Source organism: Bos indicus x Bos taurus, chromosome 9 (assembly GCF_003369695.1).
Source record: "Bos indicus x Bos taurus breed Angus x Brahman F1 hybrid chromosome 9, Bos_hybrid_MaternalHap_v2.0, whole genome shotgun sequence".
NCBI lineage: Eukaryota > Metazoa > Chordata > Mammalia > Artiodactyla > Bovidae > Bos > Bos indicus x Bos taurus.
Window position 1 is genome coordinate 42,964,625 of NC_040084.1, and position 18,267 is coordinate 42,982,891.

Here is an 18,267-nt window from a genome sequence, read left to right on the forward strand (position 1 = left end):
ATGGATGGAGAAGCCTGGTGGGCTACAGTCCATGGGGTTGCAAAGAGTCGGACACAACTGAGCGAACTGCAAATTAATTACTCTGAAAAAAGATAAGGATTATGACTATCGTTAAACTTGGTTGTGCGCTTTACTTGATGAGAACATTAAATCCGCATCATGTTTTTCTGCTCCTATGATGTAGTTACCTAGTCACACCTAGAAATAAATGATGGGTGACACTGTGTGCCTGATCCAGGCCTCATTCTCTGAAGTTTGAGACTGTCTCTTATCTATATTGTTATTACTATGGCCTGGGATGCAGGTGAAACCTATAAACCTGGGGTAGAAGATGTATACGTCAGTGCAGAATGCTCCAAAAAGATGTAGACCTTTTTTAAGGCCGAGAACCCACCACACAGTGAGCCCAGGTGACCAGAAAGCAATCTGAATAATCCTTGATGATATTTCACAACCTGATAAGTTGCTGTAATATAGATCTCTTTGGGCAAGAAGCTTTGGGAAAATTGTGTTTAATCAACAAAATTGCAGCTAAAGGATACTTCTTTTTCTCCCTCTCTTTTTTTAAGATTCTTAACTAGAAATTCCTTGGCAGTCTAGGGGTTGGGACTTGATACTTTGGCTGCTGTGGCCTGGGTTCAATCCCTGGTCAGGGAACTAGACCCTGTAAGCCAAGTGGCATTGCCAAAAGAAAAAAACAAAACTCTTTAACTGAGCAGCAGGTCCATCACATATACAGAAAACTTGCTTTTCAGAAAACTCTTTTCACATTGCTTCCTAGATTTCTTAGTTTCAGGAAGATTCTTTCCGCCCCTTCATTTGTCTTCCCACTATGAGATCCTCTTGTTAAGATCTCACCTTTCTGACCAATAGAAGTTCTGGGATTTATCTTTAGAATGACTGACTGCCTTTCAGTCTGGAGAAGGCATGCCATACCTTTGCTAAAACCCACAAGGACAGAGATAGATAGAGTTGATTTTTCAGTCTGTTTAACTGTGAGGACACAATTGTTATTCCATTATTAATAGTTTCCATTACTGTTAATCACCTTTTAGTAATAATAAAATTATTTGCACTTTCTTTTTAAAACATGAAGCAATCTAACAAGACAGTCTTTTACAAAGCCCCTTTCTTCGTTTCCTACCAGTCACTCCTAATCTCTTCTCAAATCAGCTGTTTTATTCTTTCAGAATGGTTCCTGCCTTTCCATTAAGGAGATAACATACTTTTTAAAAAGAAGGTCACCTGTGGAGACACCAGAGGGGCCAGAACAGAGGGGTCCACCTCTCCCTTTAGCTCCCCCACCTGCCCTTGGAGCTCTGAAGTACCAGGTTTTAGGCCTCTGCTGGTGGAGGAATGTTCCTCTTGAATATATATTTCTTACTCTTCCATAGAAAGGGAAAGTTTGGCAGGCTTTCATTCCTTTTTCATAGATGCTATTTCCATCTTCATGGAAAAGCTCTTATCATCTTTCTCAATGTGGCCTGTTCATTTCAAAGACTGACATTGTACCTGTCACTGCATCCTGTGAGCAGATGAGTAGGCTCCCCATTGCCCTGACTGTTGTTGGGAAGATTTCACTTTTTGATACATTTAAGTAAATAAACATAAAAAATTTTTGAAAGATAGAAAAAAATTATTCTGAGTCTCACCATGTTCACATAATCAGCATCACCACTTCCTTTGTATTTCTTCCAGCCTTTTCTGCCATGCCTATCTTTTTTTTTTTTTTTTTTTGCATGATTGTAATTATATGCAGTAGTATCAATTCAGTGAAGCGAAGTGAAAGTGTTAGTCGCCCAGTCACATCCAACTCTTTGCAACCCCATACAAAGAGCCTGCTAGGCTCCTCTGTTCATGGGATTTCCCAGGCAGAATACTGGAGTGAGCTGCCATTTCCTTCTCCAGGGGATCTTCCCAACCCAGGGATTGAACCTGGGTCTCCTGCATTGCAGGCAGATTCTTTACAATGTGAGCCACCAGAGAAGCAGTCTTCATAACCGCTATTAATAAGTAGCTTAAATTCTACACAAGTCACCTTGAATTTCTATTCCTGATTGGTTTCTCTGAGGTAAATGGGTATTCTCTTAAATACTTAAGTAGTATTTAAGAAAGTCTTTAAGAAATACTTAAGAGTATTTAAGAAAGTCTCTGTCATAGAAAGATAATGCCCCTGCAAGTTCTCCACAGCAGCAGGTTAAAACTGTGACATGAATTCCCTTAAAACTCTTCAACCTGAATGAGTGATCTTTTCCGTTGGTGGTTCCCATTCTTTCAAGATGATGCTCAAAATAGACTGATACGTCTGTGCATTTTCCTCTTGCTTCACTGCAAGTTCTCAGTCAGCCACACTTCTGTAGGATGACTGTTTCCTTGTCACTGAAGCTAACTATCTCCCAGGACAGAAAAGGCCCTTGGGCAGTTGTGGTAGGTTCTGCTCTTGCCCAAGACCATGTAGAAATCATTTTCTAAGAATTGATAAGCTATCTTTGCTGCTTCAAAGACTTAGGAGAAGGAAACTCCTCAGGTTTGTTTGACGGGAAACAAAATGACCTTTATCTGACTTGAGTCTTTCATGCTGTGACAGCATGAGCTTACCGTATTTTGTATTGTCTTGCTTTGTTTGAATCCTTTTTTTTAAGCCTTCAAATGGATGAGAAAACAGTATCATTCTCAAAGAATTAAGCTATACCTGCAGCCTTTCTTTCCTTAAGTTAGTCTTCATAACTTCACTATTTGCATCACTCGTCACTTTCCAAATTTCAGTGAAGTCCCCTGCCTGCCTCCTGCCTTATATCATGAATTGCAGTTACTTGACTTGTACATGGAATATGATCAAGTTAATTGTGAACTTCCTAACTGCTGCCTATTTATGCATCTTTGTTTTTATCCTTTGTTTTTATCCTCTTTCTTTTTTGAAGATTTAAAATTGCTTTAATTGAATTGTTAAAAGCAACTTTATTGAAGTAAAATTTACACATCATGAAATCCATCTAGTGTAAGTATACAATTCAGTAATTTTCAATAAATTTGCAGAGTTGTGTAAGCATCATCACAATTCAGTTTTTAAAGATCCTTTGTGCCCATTTGCAGTCAAATGGCAACCTACTCCAGTATTCATGCCTGGAAAATCCCATGGACCAAGGAGCCTGGTGGGCTACAATCCATGGGGTCGCAAAGAGTCGGACACGACCGAGCGACTTCTGTGTGTGTGTGTGTGTGTGTGTGTAGTCAACCCTTACTCCCATCCTTAGTCCTAGGCAGCCACTAATCTACTACTCTCTGTCTCTATAGGTCTGCCTTCTTTGGATATTTGATGTAAATGGAGTTTTACAATACTTAGTCTTTTGCATCTGGTTTCTGTCACTTGGCATAATGTTTTTTGAGGTTTATCTATGTTGTGGAATTAATCATTATTTCATTCATTTATTGCTAAATAATATTCCATTGTACAGATACATTATATTCCTTTATCCATTTACCAGTTGATTGGCATTTGGGTTATTTCTACTGCTCACCTATTATGAATAATGCTGTTGTGAATCCTTGTGTACAGGTCATTGTGTAGACAAAAGTTTCCATTGCTCTTGAGTAGATCCTCAGGAGTAGATCCTCAGGAGTAAAATTTATGATAAATTTATGTATAACATTTTAGAAATTGCCAGACTGTTTTCCAAAGGTTTCATTTTACCTTTCCAACACATGTGGGTTCCGGTTTCTTCACATCCTTGCCAGCTCATGGTGTTCCTTTTTTTATTATAGCTATTCTAGTAGGAATGAGACTATTATCTCATTGTGATTTTTGCTTGCATTTTCCTAGTGATTAATGATGTTTAAGCCTCTTCTCACGAGCTTGTTAGTCATTTATATATCTTCTTTGGTGAAATGTCTGTTGAGATCTTTTGCCTATTTGTTAATTAGGTTCTTTATCTTATTATTGTTATAAACACTTTTTATGTATTCTGAATATAAGTCCTTTATCTGATATATGATGTGCAAGTACTTGCTCCCAATCTATGGCTTAAATTCATTTTCATAATGATTCCTTTTGAAGTGCAATGTCTTTAATTTTAATGAAATCCACTTTATCAGTTTTTTTCATCTATAGATCATACCTTTCATGTCATATCTAAGTGATCTTTGCCTGACCCAAAGTCACAAAGATTTTCTCCTATGTTTTTTTCTTAGAGCTTTATAGTTTTGGCTCCTACATTTACGTCTATAATCCATTTTTAGTTAATTTTTGTATATAGTATGAGGTAAAGGTTTAAATGGGAGTATCTCATCCTCAGCACCGTTGACACATTGGTCTGGGTCATTCTTTGCTGTGAGGGTTGCCTGTGCATTGTTGGAGGTTTAGCAGCATTTCTGGCCCCTACCCACTAAATGCCAGCAGCATCCTGCCCCTAGCTGTGACAACCAGAATCGTCTCCAGAAATTGCCAAATGCTCCCTGCCTTTGGGAAGCCAAAATCTTCCCCATCAAAAACCACTGGACTAAATTAATTAGTTTTGTATGTGGATATCCAGTTGTTCTAGAACCATTGGTTGAAAAGATAATTCTTTCCTCCTTTGAGTTGCTTTGACAAGTTTATAGAAAATCAGTTAACCCTAAATCTAAGGGCTTGCTTCTGGACTGCTAATTCTATTCCATTGATCTCTGTGTCTCTCCTTATGCCAATACCACACTCCTTGATTACTGTAGCTTTATATTAAATTTTTAAATTGGGAAGTAGAAGTCCTGCAGCTTAATTCTAAATAAACTGTTAATTTTAAGATAATTGTAGATTCACAAGTCATTGTTCAGTCACTCGGTCATGTTCAACTCTTTGTGAGCCCGTGGCCTGCAGCATGACAGGCTTCCCTGTCCTTCACTATCTCCTGGAGTTTGCTCAAACTCACGTCCACTGAGTCAGTGATGCCATCCAACAATCTCATCCTCTGTCACCCCATTCACAAATAGTCATAAGAAATAATACAGAGAGATTCTGTGTACCCTTTGCCATTTTCCCTGATGGTAGCATCTTATAAAACTATAGGATAACATCACAACCAGAGTGTTGACATTGATACAATCCATCAATCTTATTCAGATTTCCCCATTTATACTTGTAGTTCTTCTTTTTCAGAATTGTTTTGGCCACTCTGGGTCCTTTGCATTTCTATAAAAATTTTAGGATCAACTTGTCATTTTCTACAAAAGAGTCTGCTGGGATTTTGATAGGGATTGCATTGAGGATATAGATCTAATTTCAGATCTGTGTCCAACTCTTTGTGACCCCATGGACTAGAGCATCTAATTTCAGATCTGTGTCCAACTCTTTGTGACCCCATGGACTAGAGCATGCCAGGCCTCCCTGTCCAAAACCAACTCCCGGAGTTTACTCAAACTCATGTCCATTGAGTTGGTGATGCCATCCAACCATCTCATCCTTTGTCATCCCGTTCTTCTCCCGCCTTCACTCTTTCCCAGCATCAGGGTCTTTTCAAATGAGTCAGTTCTTCACATCAGGTGGCCAAAGTATTGGCGCTTCAGCTTCAGGATCAGTCCTTCCAATGAATATTCAGGACTGATTTCCTTTAGGATGGACTGGTTGGATCTCCTTGCAGTCCAAGGGACTCTCAAGAGTCTTCTCCAACACCACAGTTCAAAAGCATCAATTCTTCAGGGCTCAGCTTTCTTTATAATCCAACTCTCATATCCATACATAACTACTGGAAAAACCATAGCTTTGACTAGATGGACCTTTGTTGGCAAAGTAATGTCTCTGCTTTTTAATAAGCCTTCTAGGTTGGTCATAACTTTTCTTCCAAGGAGTAAGCGTCTTTTAATTTCATGCAGTCACCATCTGCAGTGATTTTGGAGCCCCCAAAAATAAAGTCTGTCTGTTTTGACTGTTTCCCCATCTATTTGCCATGAAGTGATGGGACTGGATGCCATGAACGTAGTTTTCTGAATGTTGAGCTTTAAGCCAACTTTTTCACTCTCTTTCACTTTCATCAAGAGGCTTTTTAGTTCCTCTTCACTTTCTGCCATAAGGGTGGTGTCATCTGCATATCTGAGGTTATTGATATTTCTCCCAGCAATCTTGATTCCAACTTGTGCTTCATCCAGCCCAGCGTTTCTCATGATGTACTCTGCATATAAGTTAAATAAGCAGGGTGACAATATACAGCCTTGACGTACTCCTTTTCCTATTTGGAACCAGTCTGTTGTTCCATGTCCAGTTCTAACCGTTGCTTCCTGACTTGCATACAGATTTCTCAGGAAGCAGGTCAGGTCATCTGGTAATCCCATCTCTTTAAGAATTTTCAGATAATTGCCATTTAATGATATTAATCTTCTAATCCATGAAGCATGATTTTTTTTTTATTGTGGTTTTATCTATCTATCTATATAATGATATGGGCCATTACAATAATTTAAAGTTTTCATTTTAGTGACATTAATTACATTCATATTGTTTTGCAATTATCACCACTATTTCTATAAATTTCCATCACCCCAAATGGAAACCATGCTTTTCTTTAACCAGCAGTACTGAAATTGCCAACTTACTAGTTACCATATGGTCTCCTATGGCCCCCAAAATTCTTTTTCAGATCAGTAATTTAACACCAAACCCTGAATCCCAGGGAATCCTGGTACTTGTCTTTAGAAGAATATAAATGAGTCTTTGTTAAGAAATTGGGCTTTAGAGTCTTCAAATCCCAGCTCTGCCATTGACAAGCAGGTTAATTTACTTCTCTCAGTCTTCCATTATCATAGACAAATTTAAACGGTTTCATTTCTATCACCCTTCCAGGTGTGGGCATCCCTAAATGGGGTGCAGAGACTCCCAGGGATACTCAGCAGCCTGCCACATGCTGTGGAAGCCACAGAATGAACACACACATTGTCCAGGAACATATTTTTCCCCCACAAAGCTAACATTAGGTAATTTAACTGCAAATGAGTTTTTAAACTTTTATAGCATACTATATATATATATATATATATATTATAGAATTACATGTAAGATTTACACTCATTATAATATAAAAAATAAGACTTACAATAAATCTAAAGCCTTTATTTGTGTGCTGTGAGCTAACTCTTCTTCCTTTCCACCTCCCCACATGCCCCTTAGCAAGTCTTCTACCCTTTAGTCTCCTTCTCAGGTCTAACAGACATTCACTCTTCATTCACAGCCCTTTTCCTACAGAACCTCAGAATTCTCAACACAGCTCTCCAGGCAGGCACTGTTACTGTATCAACTTGAAGTCTGTTTGCCATCTCTGTTCAGCTAGTCAACAACTATATGCTTAACCTATATTTTACCATTTCAGGCTATTTGAAATAAAATTAGTAGTTCTGAAAATCAAGGTGGTTTTATTTACTTCTGGCTTTCCAAAGGTTATGTTCTTCCTTTCAAATTATTTTACTTTCTCTGTTTTTACATATAAATTATAATAAAGATAATGAAAGACATCAGATGACATGTTGACTTTAAAAATGACAGTATCCATCATGTCATCTTAAATCTGCTGGTCCAAAGGTATTTAAATTTTGTGTAACTTTGTTCTTCTAATAGCCATAATGGAAATCACATGTCCACTAGTATGAAAAAACCCTTTGGAAACATCTTTGCAAAACACTTGTGGCTCAGATGGGAAAGAATCTGCCTGCAATGCAAGAGACTCAGGTTCGATCCCTGGGTCGGGAAGACAGCTTGGAGAATTCCATGGACAGAGGAGCCTGGTGTGTTACAGTCCATGGGAGTTGCAAAGAGTCAGACATGACTAAGTGATTAATTTTTTTTTTTCCATGCACTGTGATCATTAGATCCTATTTAAGAAAGATTAAATTGTGTTTCATTTCATATTTAGGAAAGGTTTGATTTCTGTTTTATTACATCAATTTAAACACAGAGGTTTGTTTGGGATTCTTTTTTAGATCCTCATCTCTTTATAGAGAGATTCAGAGATAGAAGATGAAGAGATGGACAAGGACAGGTAAAAGAACAAGTCTCTTTTTGATTAAACCATTAAATATCTAAACATCTGTATTTTTCTTCCCCGTGTCCTACCTACCAACTTTTTATGATCAGAAGCTAGCGTGACACATTGCCTTAATTTGTATCTAGCTGTTGCTAAGCTGTCACTATGGTACCAATGCACTCAGGCAAATATAATAGCTAAAAACAAATGTGTAGGAAGAAAATTTTGTCCCTAGCCCCCTCACCTCTCCTGTCATCTGGATGAGTAGTTCAACATTGAATTTCTGTGTCATAATTGCTTTACATCTGTAACAAAACAAATTAACCCGAAACTTTTGAAAACCAAATTATTACAGTGCATAAAAATATAATGATGTCTGCAAATGTCATTTACAAAAGTCATCACTAGTCTTTGTACCTATACCTTGTAATGATTGAAACAGCCTGCGTGGTAACAGTGATTAATTTTTTTTGCCCTCAAGCAATGTAAAACAGCAAAAATACTGTCCTATTAATTATAATTTTATGGTAATGCAGTCACAATGAATGGCATCTTTTTGTTCTTTCTCAATGGTTAAAATTTTTCAAATAGTTTTAAAATTTTCAAATTCTAGTAGATAATTTCAGCAAAATAACCTAATGTAAGCTTTATCTTCAAGAGTGGTATAAATATAAACTGTACTCTCCAGTATTATATCTCAGTCCTGTTACTTTCTTTGCCTCACTGCATATGCAATTAATCCAAAAGGAAAAGCTTAATTTTCTTAAAAGGGCCCATTAACACTATTCAACTATGTTTATAGACTGGATATATTACTTGTTTACCTAAATAGTAGCATAAATATAGGTTTTTAGAAAGCTTAACATAAGTTTTTCTGTATGATTGGATTCTTAAACATGTCTATTAGTTAATAAACCACTTTCCCTCTTGACTAGTTCTAATGAAAGCTTACCAACTTAAACGTTGTGTGCTAACACTTCTTCCACTCGTAGCAGTCTTCCATTTTTGCCCATCAAAAAGAGCTTTCTGTTTGCAGTGTGTCAGCTGTACTATTTATAATAGAGTTAACAATGCCAACTAGAGGCAGTGAAAGGTGTATATTTCATATGCAAATCCCCAGCAATAATTTCTGCAATTACATATAGTTGATTATGTTCAACATCAGTATTATAAAACTGAGTCCAGGAAGGAGAAAATAGTACTGATTTTACTTTTTTGAATCTCTTAAAGACTTTTAGTGAATTAATTAGGAAAATAAAGAGTTCAAAATGGAAGTAGCCCTAGCTTGTTATAATGGATATTTTCACATAATGGGACTTTGATGACCTATTAGAGTAGCTGTTCAGAGGAAGAAATTCTCTGTATGACACAGACTGTTCTTTCTGTTTTGTCTCTGAGTTTGTGTTTTTCCGAACAGTTCTCTCTCTCTCTCTTCTTTTTTTGACTGTCACATGCAGCATGTGGGATCTTAGTTTTCCAACCATGGATTGAACCAGTCCCACTTGCATCGAAAGCACTGGAGTCTTAACCACTGAACCCCCAAGGAAGTCCCAAAGAGTCCTCTTTATTTCTTGTTTTACCAGATTGTGATTCCCCTGACCATAAGTAGAACAACAACAAAAAAAAGAAACCAAGGATAAATTCATGTTTTCTTTTCACTGATGTATATTAAGTGTTATTATGTGCAAAGCACTATCGTGGATACAAGCATGACTAGAAAGGGAGATTATTTGTGTCTTTCCCCACTGTACTGTAGGTTTCTGTGGACCAGAGTCTCTTTGAAGGCAAGTGGGCTATGACAAGTAGAATAGACAGATCTGAGTTCAAAGACTAGCTTTTCCATTGAATGTGATATTAGGCAAATTCTCCAAGCTTTATCGTGCTTTCTGGTAGAAATGGAGATAGTCATGCTTGCTAGTGAAGTAGCTGCTGAGTGCCTGAAAGTGTATTTCTACCTATTACAGAGATTGATAGTAAATGCTGTTAAAGGAAATACTGTTTTTTTAATTATTTTATTTTATTGGCCATGCCACGCGGCTTGCAGGATCTTAGTTCCCTGACCAGGGATGGAACCTGGGCCCATGGCAATGAAAGTGCCAAGTCTTAACCACCGGGCTGCCAGGGCACTCCCAAGAAATGTTGAATATGTTTGCTTTTATAATGATGGAACAAGCAAGTAAAATGGAATAATAGTAAAGGAGCAATGGATTGGAAACTAATTAGAATATCTAAAGTAAATCTAGAGAATTCTTCTAACATATAGGACAATATAAGGTGAGAAAAGATCTAGAAAGGAGGTGATAGAGCCCACCCAAGGGTGTATCTTTAAAAAGCAATATTTAAAGGGCCAAGACAGGTGTAAAGCTTACAGTTTGGAGAGCTGTGGGGTTGGATGGGAACAGTTTTCCTATGCTGTGGTCTGTGAACCTGCATCAAAATCTGGGACTTGATGTAGAATCAGGACTTTACCCAGACCTACTGAGCTGAATCTAAAGAGGAGGTCCAGGGTCACTGTTTCTCATAAATTTCCAAGTAATTTTCACACACACACCAGTTTTAGATCCAGTGGGTAGATAACAAATTTATAAGGTTCTATTGACATCTAATTCTTGGTGTGGTACAAAAGACAAAACATGAACTTTGAAGTAAGACAGATTCCAGCCAAATTGGAATGCTCAACATTTAAGCCAAACAAACAAAAAGAACCCTACCTAATAGAAGGGGGGCTTAGCAGGTGGTTCTAGGGGTAAAGAACCTGCCTGCTAATGCAGGAGACCTAAGAGATGTGGGTTTGATTCCTGGGTCAGGAAGATCCCCTGAAGGAGGAAGAGGCAACCCACTCCAGTATTCTTGCCTGGAGAATTCAATGGACAGAGGAGCCTGGTGGGCTACAGTCCATGGGGTCTCAAAGAGTCAGACACCACTGAAGCAACTTAGCACGCACACACCCAGGAGAAAGCAGGAGAGAAAGATAAATCCTGTAAGATCCCACTTAATACATGGAATCTGAAAAAAAAACTGAACTCATAGATTCAGAGAACAGATTGGTGGTTGCCAGCAGCAGGATTTGGGATGGAGGGAAGAGGGGAATGAATGAAGGTGGTCAAAAGACACAAACTTACAGTTATAAAGTAAACCATGGGGAGGTAATGTATAGCATGGTGACCTATAGTTAAAAATACTGTGTTGCATGTTTGAAAGTTGCCAAGAGAGTAAATCCTAAAAAAAATTTGTAACTATATATGCTGATGGATGTTAACTAGATTTATTGTGGTAATCATCCCTCAGTATATACAAATATCTAATCATTATGTTGTACCTGAAACTAATCTTACATGTATTTGTACCTCAATTCTTAAAAAATAAAGCAAAAAAGGGAAAACAAGTATAAAATGTGTAAAAAGTGAAAAATATAGAATGGATATAAATACATTAGTATTTATATTAGAATGAATTACAATAAATTAATTAAATTCACCAACTAAAAAATAGAATCTCAGATTCAGTTAAAAAGCACTATCCAATAAGCTGTCTAAAAGAGAAACTTAAAAACAAAAGACAGAGAAAGATTGAAAATAAAAGATGGGGAAAATATGAACCAAAAGGAAAAATAAAGAGAATATTAGTATCTGACAATATAGGATATAAGGCAAAGAATATATATAATGGACAAAGAAGGTCATATGCTGGTAAGAGGAACAATAGAGCAAGAAGATACAACCATCAAAAACATGTATGCACCTAACAATACAACCTCAAAATACACAAAGGAACAACTGAAAAAAAGTAGCAGAGAGAAATGAATACATCAAATTATAGTTAAAAGATTTTAGCCATGTCTTTCAGAAACTGATAAATCAAGCAGACATAAAATATACATAATGAAATTTTGAATCATGTAATTAATAAGCTCAAGCTATGAAGTATACATAGAGCTCAGCACCAAAGGGTTAGTAAATATTAGATTCAACTATGTGAAAATGTGAATATGAGAACTTTTTGCCTCTTAAAAACAGTTTCATATTATTCCTCATAGTTTGTTGAAGGAATTAAACTAGCTAATGTCTGTAAAGCAATTAGCACAATGTCTAATTTAGTCTCCTTTGGTATTTAGTTTACAAAGAGAATACTTTCCTCAATTATTAGTAATTGGATAAGTGAGATCCAAAAATTCAGTCATGTGAAATATGAGGTCACAATTTGTTTTTTAAGATTAACAAACAAATGACTCATATAGACCTAGCTGGTGAGGAATTTTGGGAGCCAGCTGCCCTACCTTAATTCATGCCGAACTCAGCTGTGATTTGGTGCCACCTGGTGGTGGTGGTTGGAGCCAACTTAAATATTGGTAGGGATAATTCTGAGTCCAGAGGCAGCAGGACAAGATCAGTGATCCCAGAGATGTACCAGTTTGTAGGCCAGATTCAAAAATTCAGCTAGGAGAATACTGACGACTAGAGACTCACTCTTCACCCTTCTTTCTGAAACAACTTCCTATGACTTTCCTTCACCTTCATGACCTTGACCTCCATTCCAAGATCCCCTTCCCCACCGTAGCATAGACCTTTAACCCCCACCTCTGACCCTTGGGGCTTCCTTGGTGGCTCAGGCTGTAAAGAATCCACCTGCAATGCAGGAGACCGGGTTTGATCCCTGGGTCAGGAAGATCCCCTGGAGAAGGGAATGGCTAGCCACTCCAGTATTCTTGTCTGGAGAATTCCGTGGACAGAGAAGCCTGGTAGATGATAGTCCATGGAGTCACAAAGAGTCAGACACAACTGAGCAACTTTCACTTTCATGACCCTTATCCCTGCCTTGTTTTCAAGTAGAGGCTAGACAGGAAATGGGGGCCAGTTGCCCATTCTGCAGAATATCTAAAATTATATTTTAATATAATGGGGTTTATATATTTTTTAAAAATGAGTTTTTACTGTGTTTTATCCAGGATGCCCTGAATGCTTAAAACATAGCAACACTATATTTTTTATTTTAGCGTCTTTACTACAAGTGTTTCTGGTTGGTTATAAAAAGCTTTTACTAGACAGAAACCAATTGAAATTCAAGGGAATTCCCTGGTTGTCCAGTGGTTAGAACTCAGTGCTTTCACTGCAAGGACCCAAGTTCAGTCACTTGTAGTCTGGGAGCTAAGATACACAGGCCACATGGTGTGGCCAAAAAAACTACAATAACATATCAAGCAGCAAAAATAAGGGAAGACAGGCAAAAGTAGAAAAGTTCATCCTGAGAATATTAACCCTATTACATGAATGCCATGAAATTTTAGATATATAACTGCTTTTGTGGATGATCTCTTACTGCCTGGTAGGATCAGAAATTCTTAGTTCGGTTATTTCTTTGTTGAACTTCTCGATGTGGAGGAGCAGCTTTCCCTTCCTTGTATAAACATGCTGTCCTGCTCCATTATTTTCAGGCGCCCCCCCTGAACACACCTCCTAGGCTTCTTGGAAGCTGCATGGAGGGGCGCGACAACAGAGCGGGTAGTGATCAGTTATCATTTACCTTTAGTTTCTGTCCCCATCACCCTTCCGGGTATCCTCCCACTTTTGCGTTACCTGGATCACTACAACAGAGTCAGGGCAAAGCAGTCTGAGAGACCGGCAGAACTAGCATTTTGAGATCAGAGTCTTCTTGCCTTATGGCTTCCAGAGGTCACAGGTTTCTTCAATGAAACTGTCATACACCAAGCTGAGTGTCAAATCTTGGGAGAACCGTGGCACAGACCAGCAAAGGCCTTAACCTGTCCACTGCCAATCGCTTTGATCTTACCTGTTACTTCTGCCCACCCTCTAATTTCAAGGCTCTCTGTGTTTTACTCAAAATGGCTGTTTAAAGTTTTCCAAATAGGATCTGCAGTTCCCTGCCGTAGCTACTGCCTGAAGTTTTGCCCACTCAGAATGCCCTTCATCTGCCCTTTGTGGGTCAGAATCCCTCAGCCTTCCTGCGGGCTCCCAGGACAGCCCCTTCTCCACAGAAGCTTCTTGGTTTATTCTGACTCTGCAGTCATCCCCACTCTGGGTCTCTCCTGTGATGCTGCCTTCTGCGTTATATCAGTTTTCAGGGTTCATGATTGATTCCTGGGCTAGAATGACATCTCTTTGAGGACAGGGACCTTGTTTATCTGTTTCTTAATTCCCCAAAGAACTCAAAGCTTTGCAGTCGTAGGTGTTCAATAAATATTTGTTTAACTTTGAAAGCCTTTGTCACATTAAAGCCGGCCAGGCCATCTTCCAAAGAAGTCTCACCTCCTCCTGCCAACTGCATGGGTGCCCAGCCCTATATTTAGGTACTAAATGGTCTCCCCCACCTTTCTCTACAGTTGACATGAGCCAAATTCTGTCACTGCAAAAATTCTCCAGGAATATAGGCATTGGGAAAGCACATTCACTCACCCCAGCCTAGATTAGCCATCTCTTTGGCACTGAAATAATTTGCTTACTTTCCTAATGTCAAGGCTGAATAAATGCAGTTTCCACAAGTACAAAGTTTACTTACTGAAAACCAGGATTGCATCAAGAATCTCATGAAGAACGTGCGTGGTTATAGAAGCTGTACCTTTTATGTGTCTTAATTTTTTAATATTTAAATATTAAATCATTAGATATCAACTTGGATGTAATGTATTTTACTATAGACACCATTTGAAAACTTCAGTATCTCTAGAAAAATTCAGGAAATACCAAATGTTTGAGTCTTAGGGAATCATAACATAAACACCATATTTGTCCTCAAACATGGGTTTCTCCCTGCCATCATAGATATACCATTTGATTCTGCTGTTCCTAACACCTTCTTTTTAAAAAAAGTTTGTAACCTTACTAGAGACAAGTAACCGAGAACTTCTCTAATTTCTAGTGTAAAACATTCAGGGGGAAGAAGCAAGTAATATGGATTATTGGATTCCTCTGGTAGCTTTCCTCAAATTCACACACTTGAGTTCCAAAGCACAATCATTTCTCTTTGCTCCATGCTGATTATATAGGTCAGGAGGGTAATAAGGTCATTTATTTGAAGGATTTTCATCTGGTATATTTCTAATATTCTTGCCCCATTCCTGACCACTCAAATCAGTATTACAGGGAGACCTGCATCTCTCTCCCTCCACCCAAGAAAATGATGAAACAAATGTAATTTGAGTCTGAACTTTCTGCTCCCAAATTTGTCATCTTCGCGGAGCACAAGGGTTATATTGCTTTAGTCCTTCACACCAGTAATGACTCCTGTAATAACATTAGTCCTTTAAACCAATGATGGCTCAGTAATAAGTAGCACTGTGTTTACTATTAATATTAACTCAATGCATAAAACCTCAAAGGTATTACATATTTTTTTCAAAAACCTTATTACTGAAATCAGAAATTGCCCATGGCAGAATCAAGAAAACACGGGACATATACTAATAAAAGTAAATGTTACATCATACTATCAATATATTATTAAGAACATGCAGTGTTAGATACATCTATTTTACTGTAAAAAAAAAAACAACAAAAAACGGAATTTTTGATTAATTGGCTGAACTGAGATTTCCTTTCTAAAAGATTTTCCTGGTGCTTCTTTCCTAGGAGTCCGCAACATAGAGAAATTCTGAAGCTGTTTTATAGTAACCTCAGATCAAATATGGTCAGTAAGTATGTGTGCCAAGAGTGTATCGTTGAGATACTAATCTATATTTTTATTCTCCTGGTATTTCCTCCTTTCCCTTCCCTGTCTCCAAGCAGATATTCCCATCTGGGTTTATTATCTTGGTGAAGGGACGAGATGGAGTAGAAAGTTGAAATTGCCCTCAAGCTTTTGTTTCTAAAATCTTAAAACCCAGCAGGGAGAAGATTTGAGCCATAGGCACAATGCGTGGGCAGAAGCAGGAGGACCCTGGACACGGTGGTGGGGACGGGCAGGCTGCTGTGTGGGTGGGCTCTCCAGCAGTCTGGCTGGGAGGCAGGCCTGCCCCCAAGAAGCTGTGGCTGTGGCTGGGAGCTGAGACCGCAAACTACAGGCATTACATCTGACTTTGTTCGACCATGTGAATTTCAGTCACTGAGCATTATAAATCTAGGCAATTTTACACAGAAGTCCAGGTTGGAGCTTCTCTTGAATAATTAGCAGATTTGGCCACACTGTGTTCAGTCTCTTATGGCACCAAGGCTGCCTGCCTTAGATAAGGAATAAATGCTCTAGTTTGCCAGAATCCCTGGAAGTCATTGCTACACTGATGCCAGGGGTTAGTTGTCACTCATCGTGACACTGGCACTGTTCCCGGCAATAGAAAATGGTCCTCTTTACCCAAGATTTTTTCCGTAAATGAAGAAATGAAACATAAACTAAAGATGGCTCAGGAAAGAAAGAGGAGCCGGTGCACTCCTCCATGGAAGGGAAGATGTTCTTATGTGTCTGATAGGCAAGCTGCACGCTTCACTCACGAGCTCTCCCAGCCTGGTCCCTGTAGGCATTTGGATCATGGCTTCCGCGTTCCAGGCAGCCTTGCAAAGAGATGACCGCGTCCCTGGTTGGGCATGGCAGAGCCACTGCCTGCAGGGTACAGCATGCAGAATGATGGACGTCTCAGCCAGAACCCATGTGGGCAGATGCCTGGAGGCCAGAGGCCGCTGGAAGCTTCTGGTGGGAGTAGGGAGGACTCCAAAAGGACAGGGCTCAAGACAGAAAGTAAATTAGAAAAATCGTTATTTCACAGATGCAAGTGTACGGACTGAGATTTGCATGCAGCACCTTTTCTTTCTGGCTGATTGGTTACTTAGCTCAGGGCTCTGATGGCACCAACATGCACTCATGGCAGAGGTGACCGGGGCCTGTCCTAGAGAAAGACAGCAGAGACACTGTCTTTTCCTTATGAGAGGGGTAAGGAGAAAGGACATGAGGGTTGGGGGCATCACATGTTTTTGAATTACATGATGATGTCTTTTTCCCTTTCCTGGGTGGAATTTGAATTTAAAGTGGTGTCTTCCAGACAGCATTTAGGACCATCATATGAACCTTTGTGCTTTTGCTGCTAAACTAGAAATGTGTTTTTCAAAACCTTAACTGTTATGTGCCCAGGCTAGTTATTTCAACAGTTTGCTCACCCCATTTATAACCAATAAAAATAACTATCCTTTATTGAACTTAGCTTCTGCCAACCGCTCTGCGGTGCTCCCCATAGCTGCCTGCCTCATTTAAAACCATCCTGCATGGTGCCCCATGCCTTGACAAAGGAAATGGATGCTAAAAGCTTAAGCAGCGTCCAAAATCCCACACTTAGTACATGTGGGAGCCTGAATTCAAATCCAGGGGTCTGTCTGACTTCATGAGCCCTGCACTCTGCAGCCAACATCACCTTGATGTCACCATCAAATATGACAGCATTTATCAGCACCTGCTACCTGCAGGGCAGCAGTAGGGCTGGAGGCATGGAAATGTGAATGCAAAGGGCCAAGTCCCCAAGGAGTAGCAAAATTAAATTAGGCACATTCTTTAGAAAGAAAAGGGAAAGCATATTCATGCAGTGACAGAGATGTTAGCAGTGATCCTTGGAGTTGTGGTGTAGCAGAGAAAGCCACCCTGTCAGCAGATATTCACTCTGGGACCCAGTGCTTCTGGGATGTTAGGACTGAGTCCAAGTGAGCTTAGTCCTTTTTCCCCACTGTTATGAGTTATACTGTGTCCTCAAGATGATGTTGAACTCCTTACCCCCATTGTCTGTGAAATAGGGTCCACTTGGAAGTAGAGTCCTTGCAGATACTCAAGTTAAGATGAGGTTATTTGTGGGGGGTCCCTAATCCAGTATGACTTTGTCCTTCTAAAAAGGAGAAATTTAGACACAGAGACAGATATGTACTGGAGGAAAAGGATGGGAAGATCCATGGAGAATATCATCTAAGAACCAAGAAACTTCTGAGGCCCCCAGAAGCAAGGAGAGAGCCCTGGAACAGAGCCTCTGCATAGCCCTCAGACAGAGCCTATCCAGCTCTTGATATGGGACTCCTATCCTCCAGATAACCACAATGGTGTCATCAGACACCCTGGAATGCGAAGTCAAGTGGGCCTGAGGAAGCATCACTATGAACAAAGCTAGTGGAGGTGATGGAATTCCAGTTGAGCTATTTCAAATCCTAAAAGATGATGCTGTGAAAGTGCTGCATTCAATATGCCAGCAAATCTGGAAAACTCAGCAGTGGCCACAGGACTGGAAAAGGTCAGTTTTCATTCCAATCCCAAAGAATGGCAATACTAAAGAATGTTCAAACTATTGCACATTTGCACTCATCTCACATGC

The 18,267-nt window shown here is 39.2% G+C and overlaps 1 protein-coding gene across 2 annotated transcripts in view; it reads left to right on the top strand.

The window, feature by feature from the left end:
* PDSS2 (decaprenyl diphosphate synthase subunit 2) overlaps positions 1-18,049 on the top strand; it is a 285,071-nt gene extending 267,022 nt beyond the window's left edge. Inside the window, exons 8-9 of one of the 2 annotated variants that reach the window (XM_027551287.1) lie at positions 7,936-7,994; positions 15,563-18,049. In XM_027551287.1, the coding sequence (XP_027407088.1) occupies positions 7,936-7,953 (18 nt within the window). In that variant the 3' untranslated portion in view covers positions 7,954-7,994; positions 15,563-18,049. Of the gene's footprint in view, positions 1-7,935; positions 8,673-15,562 lie in introns of those variants that run through there. The other variant, XM_027551288.1, reaches the window with a different exon arrangement.
* Positions 18,050-18,267: the final 218 nt, after the last annotated feature.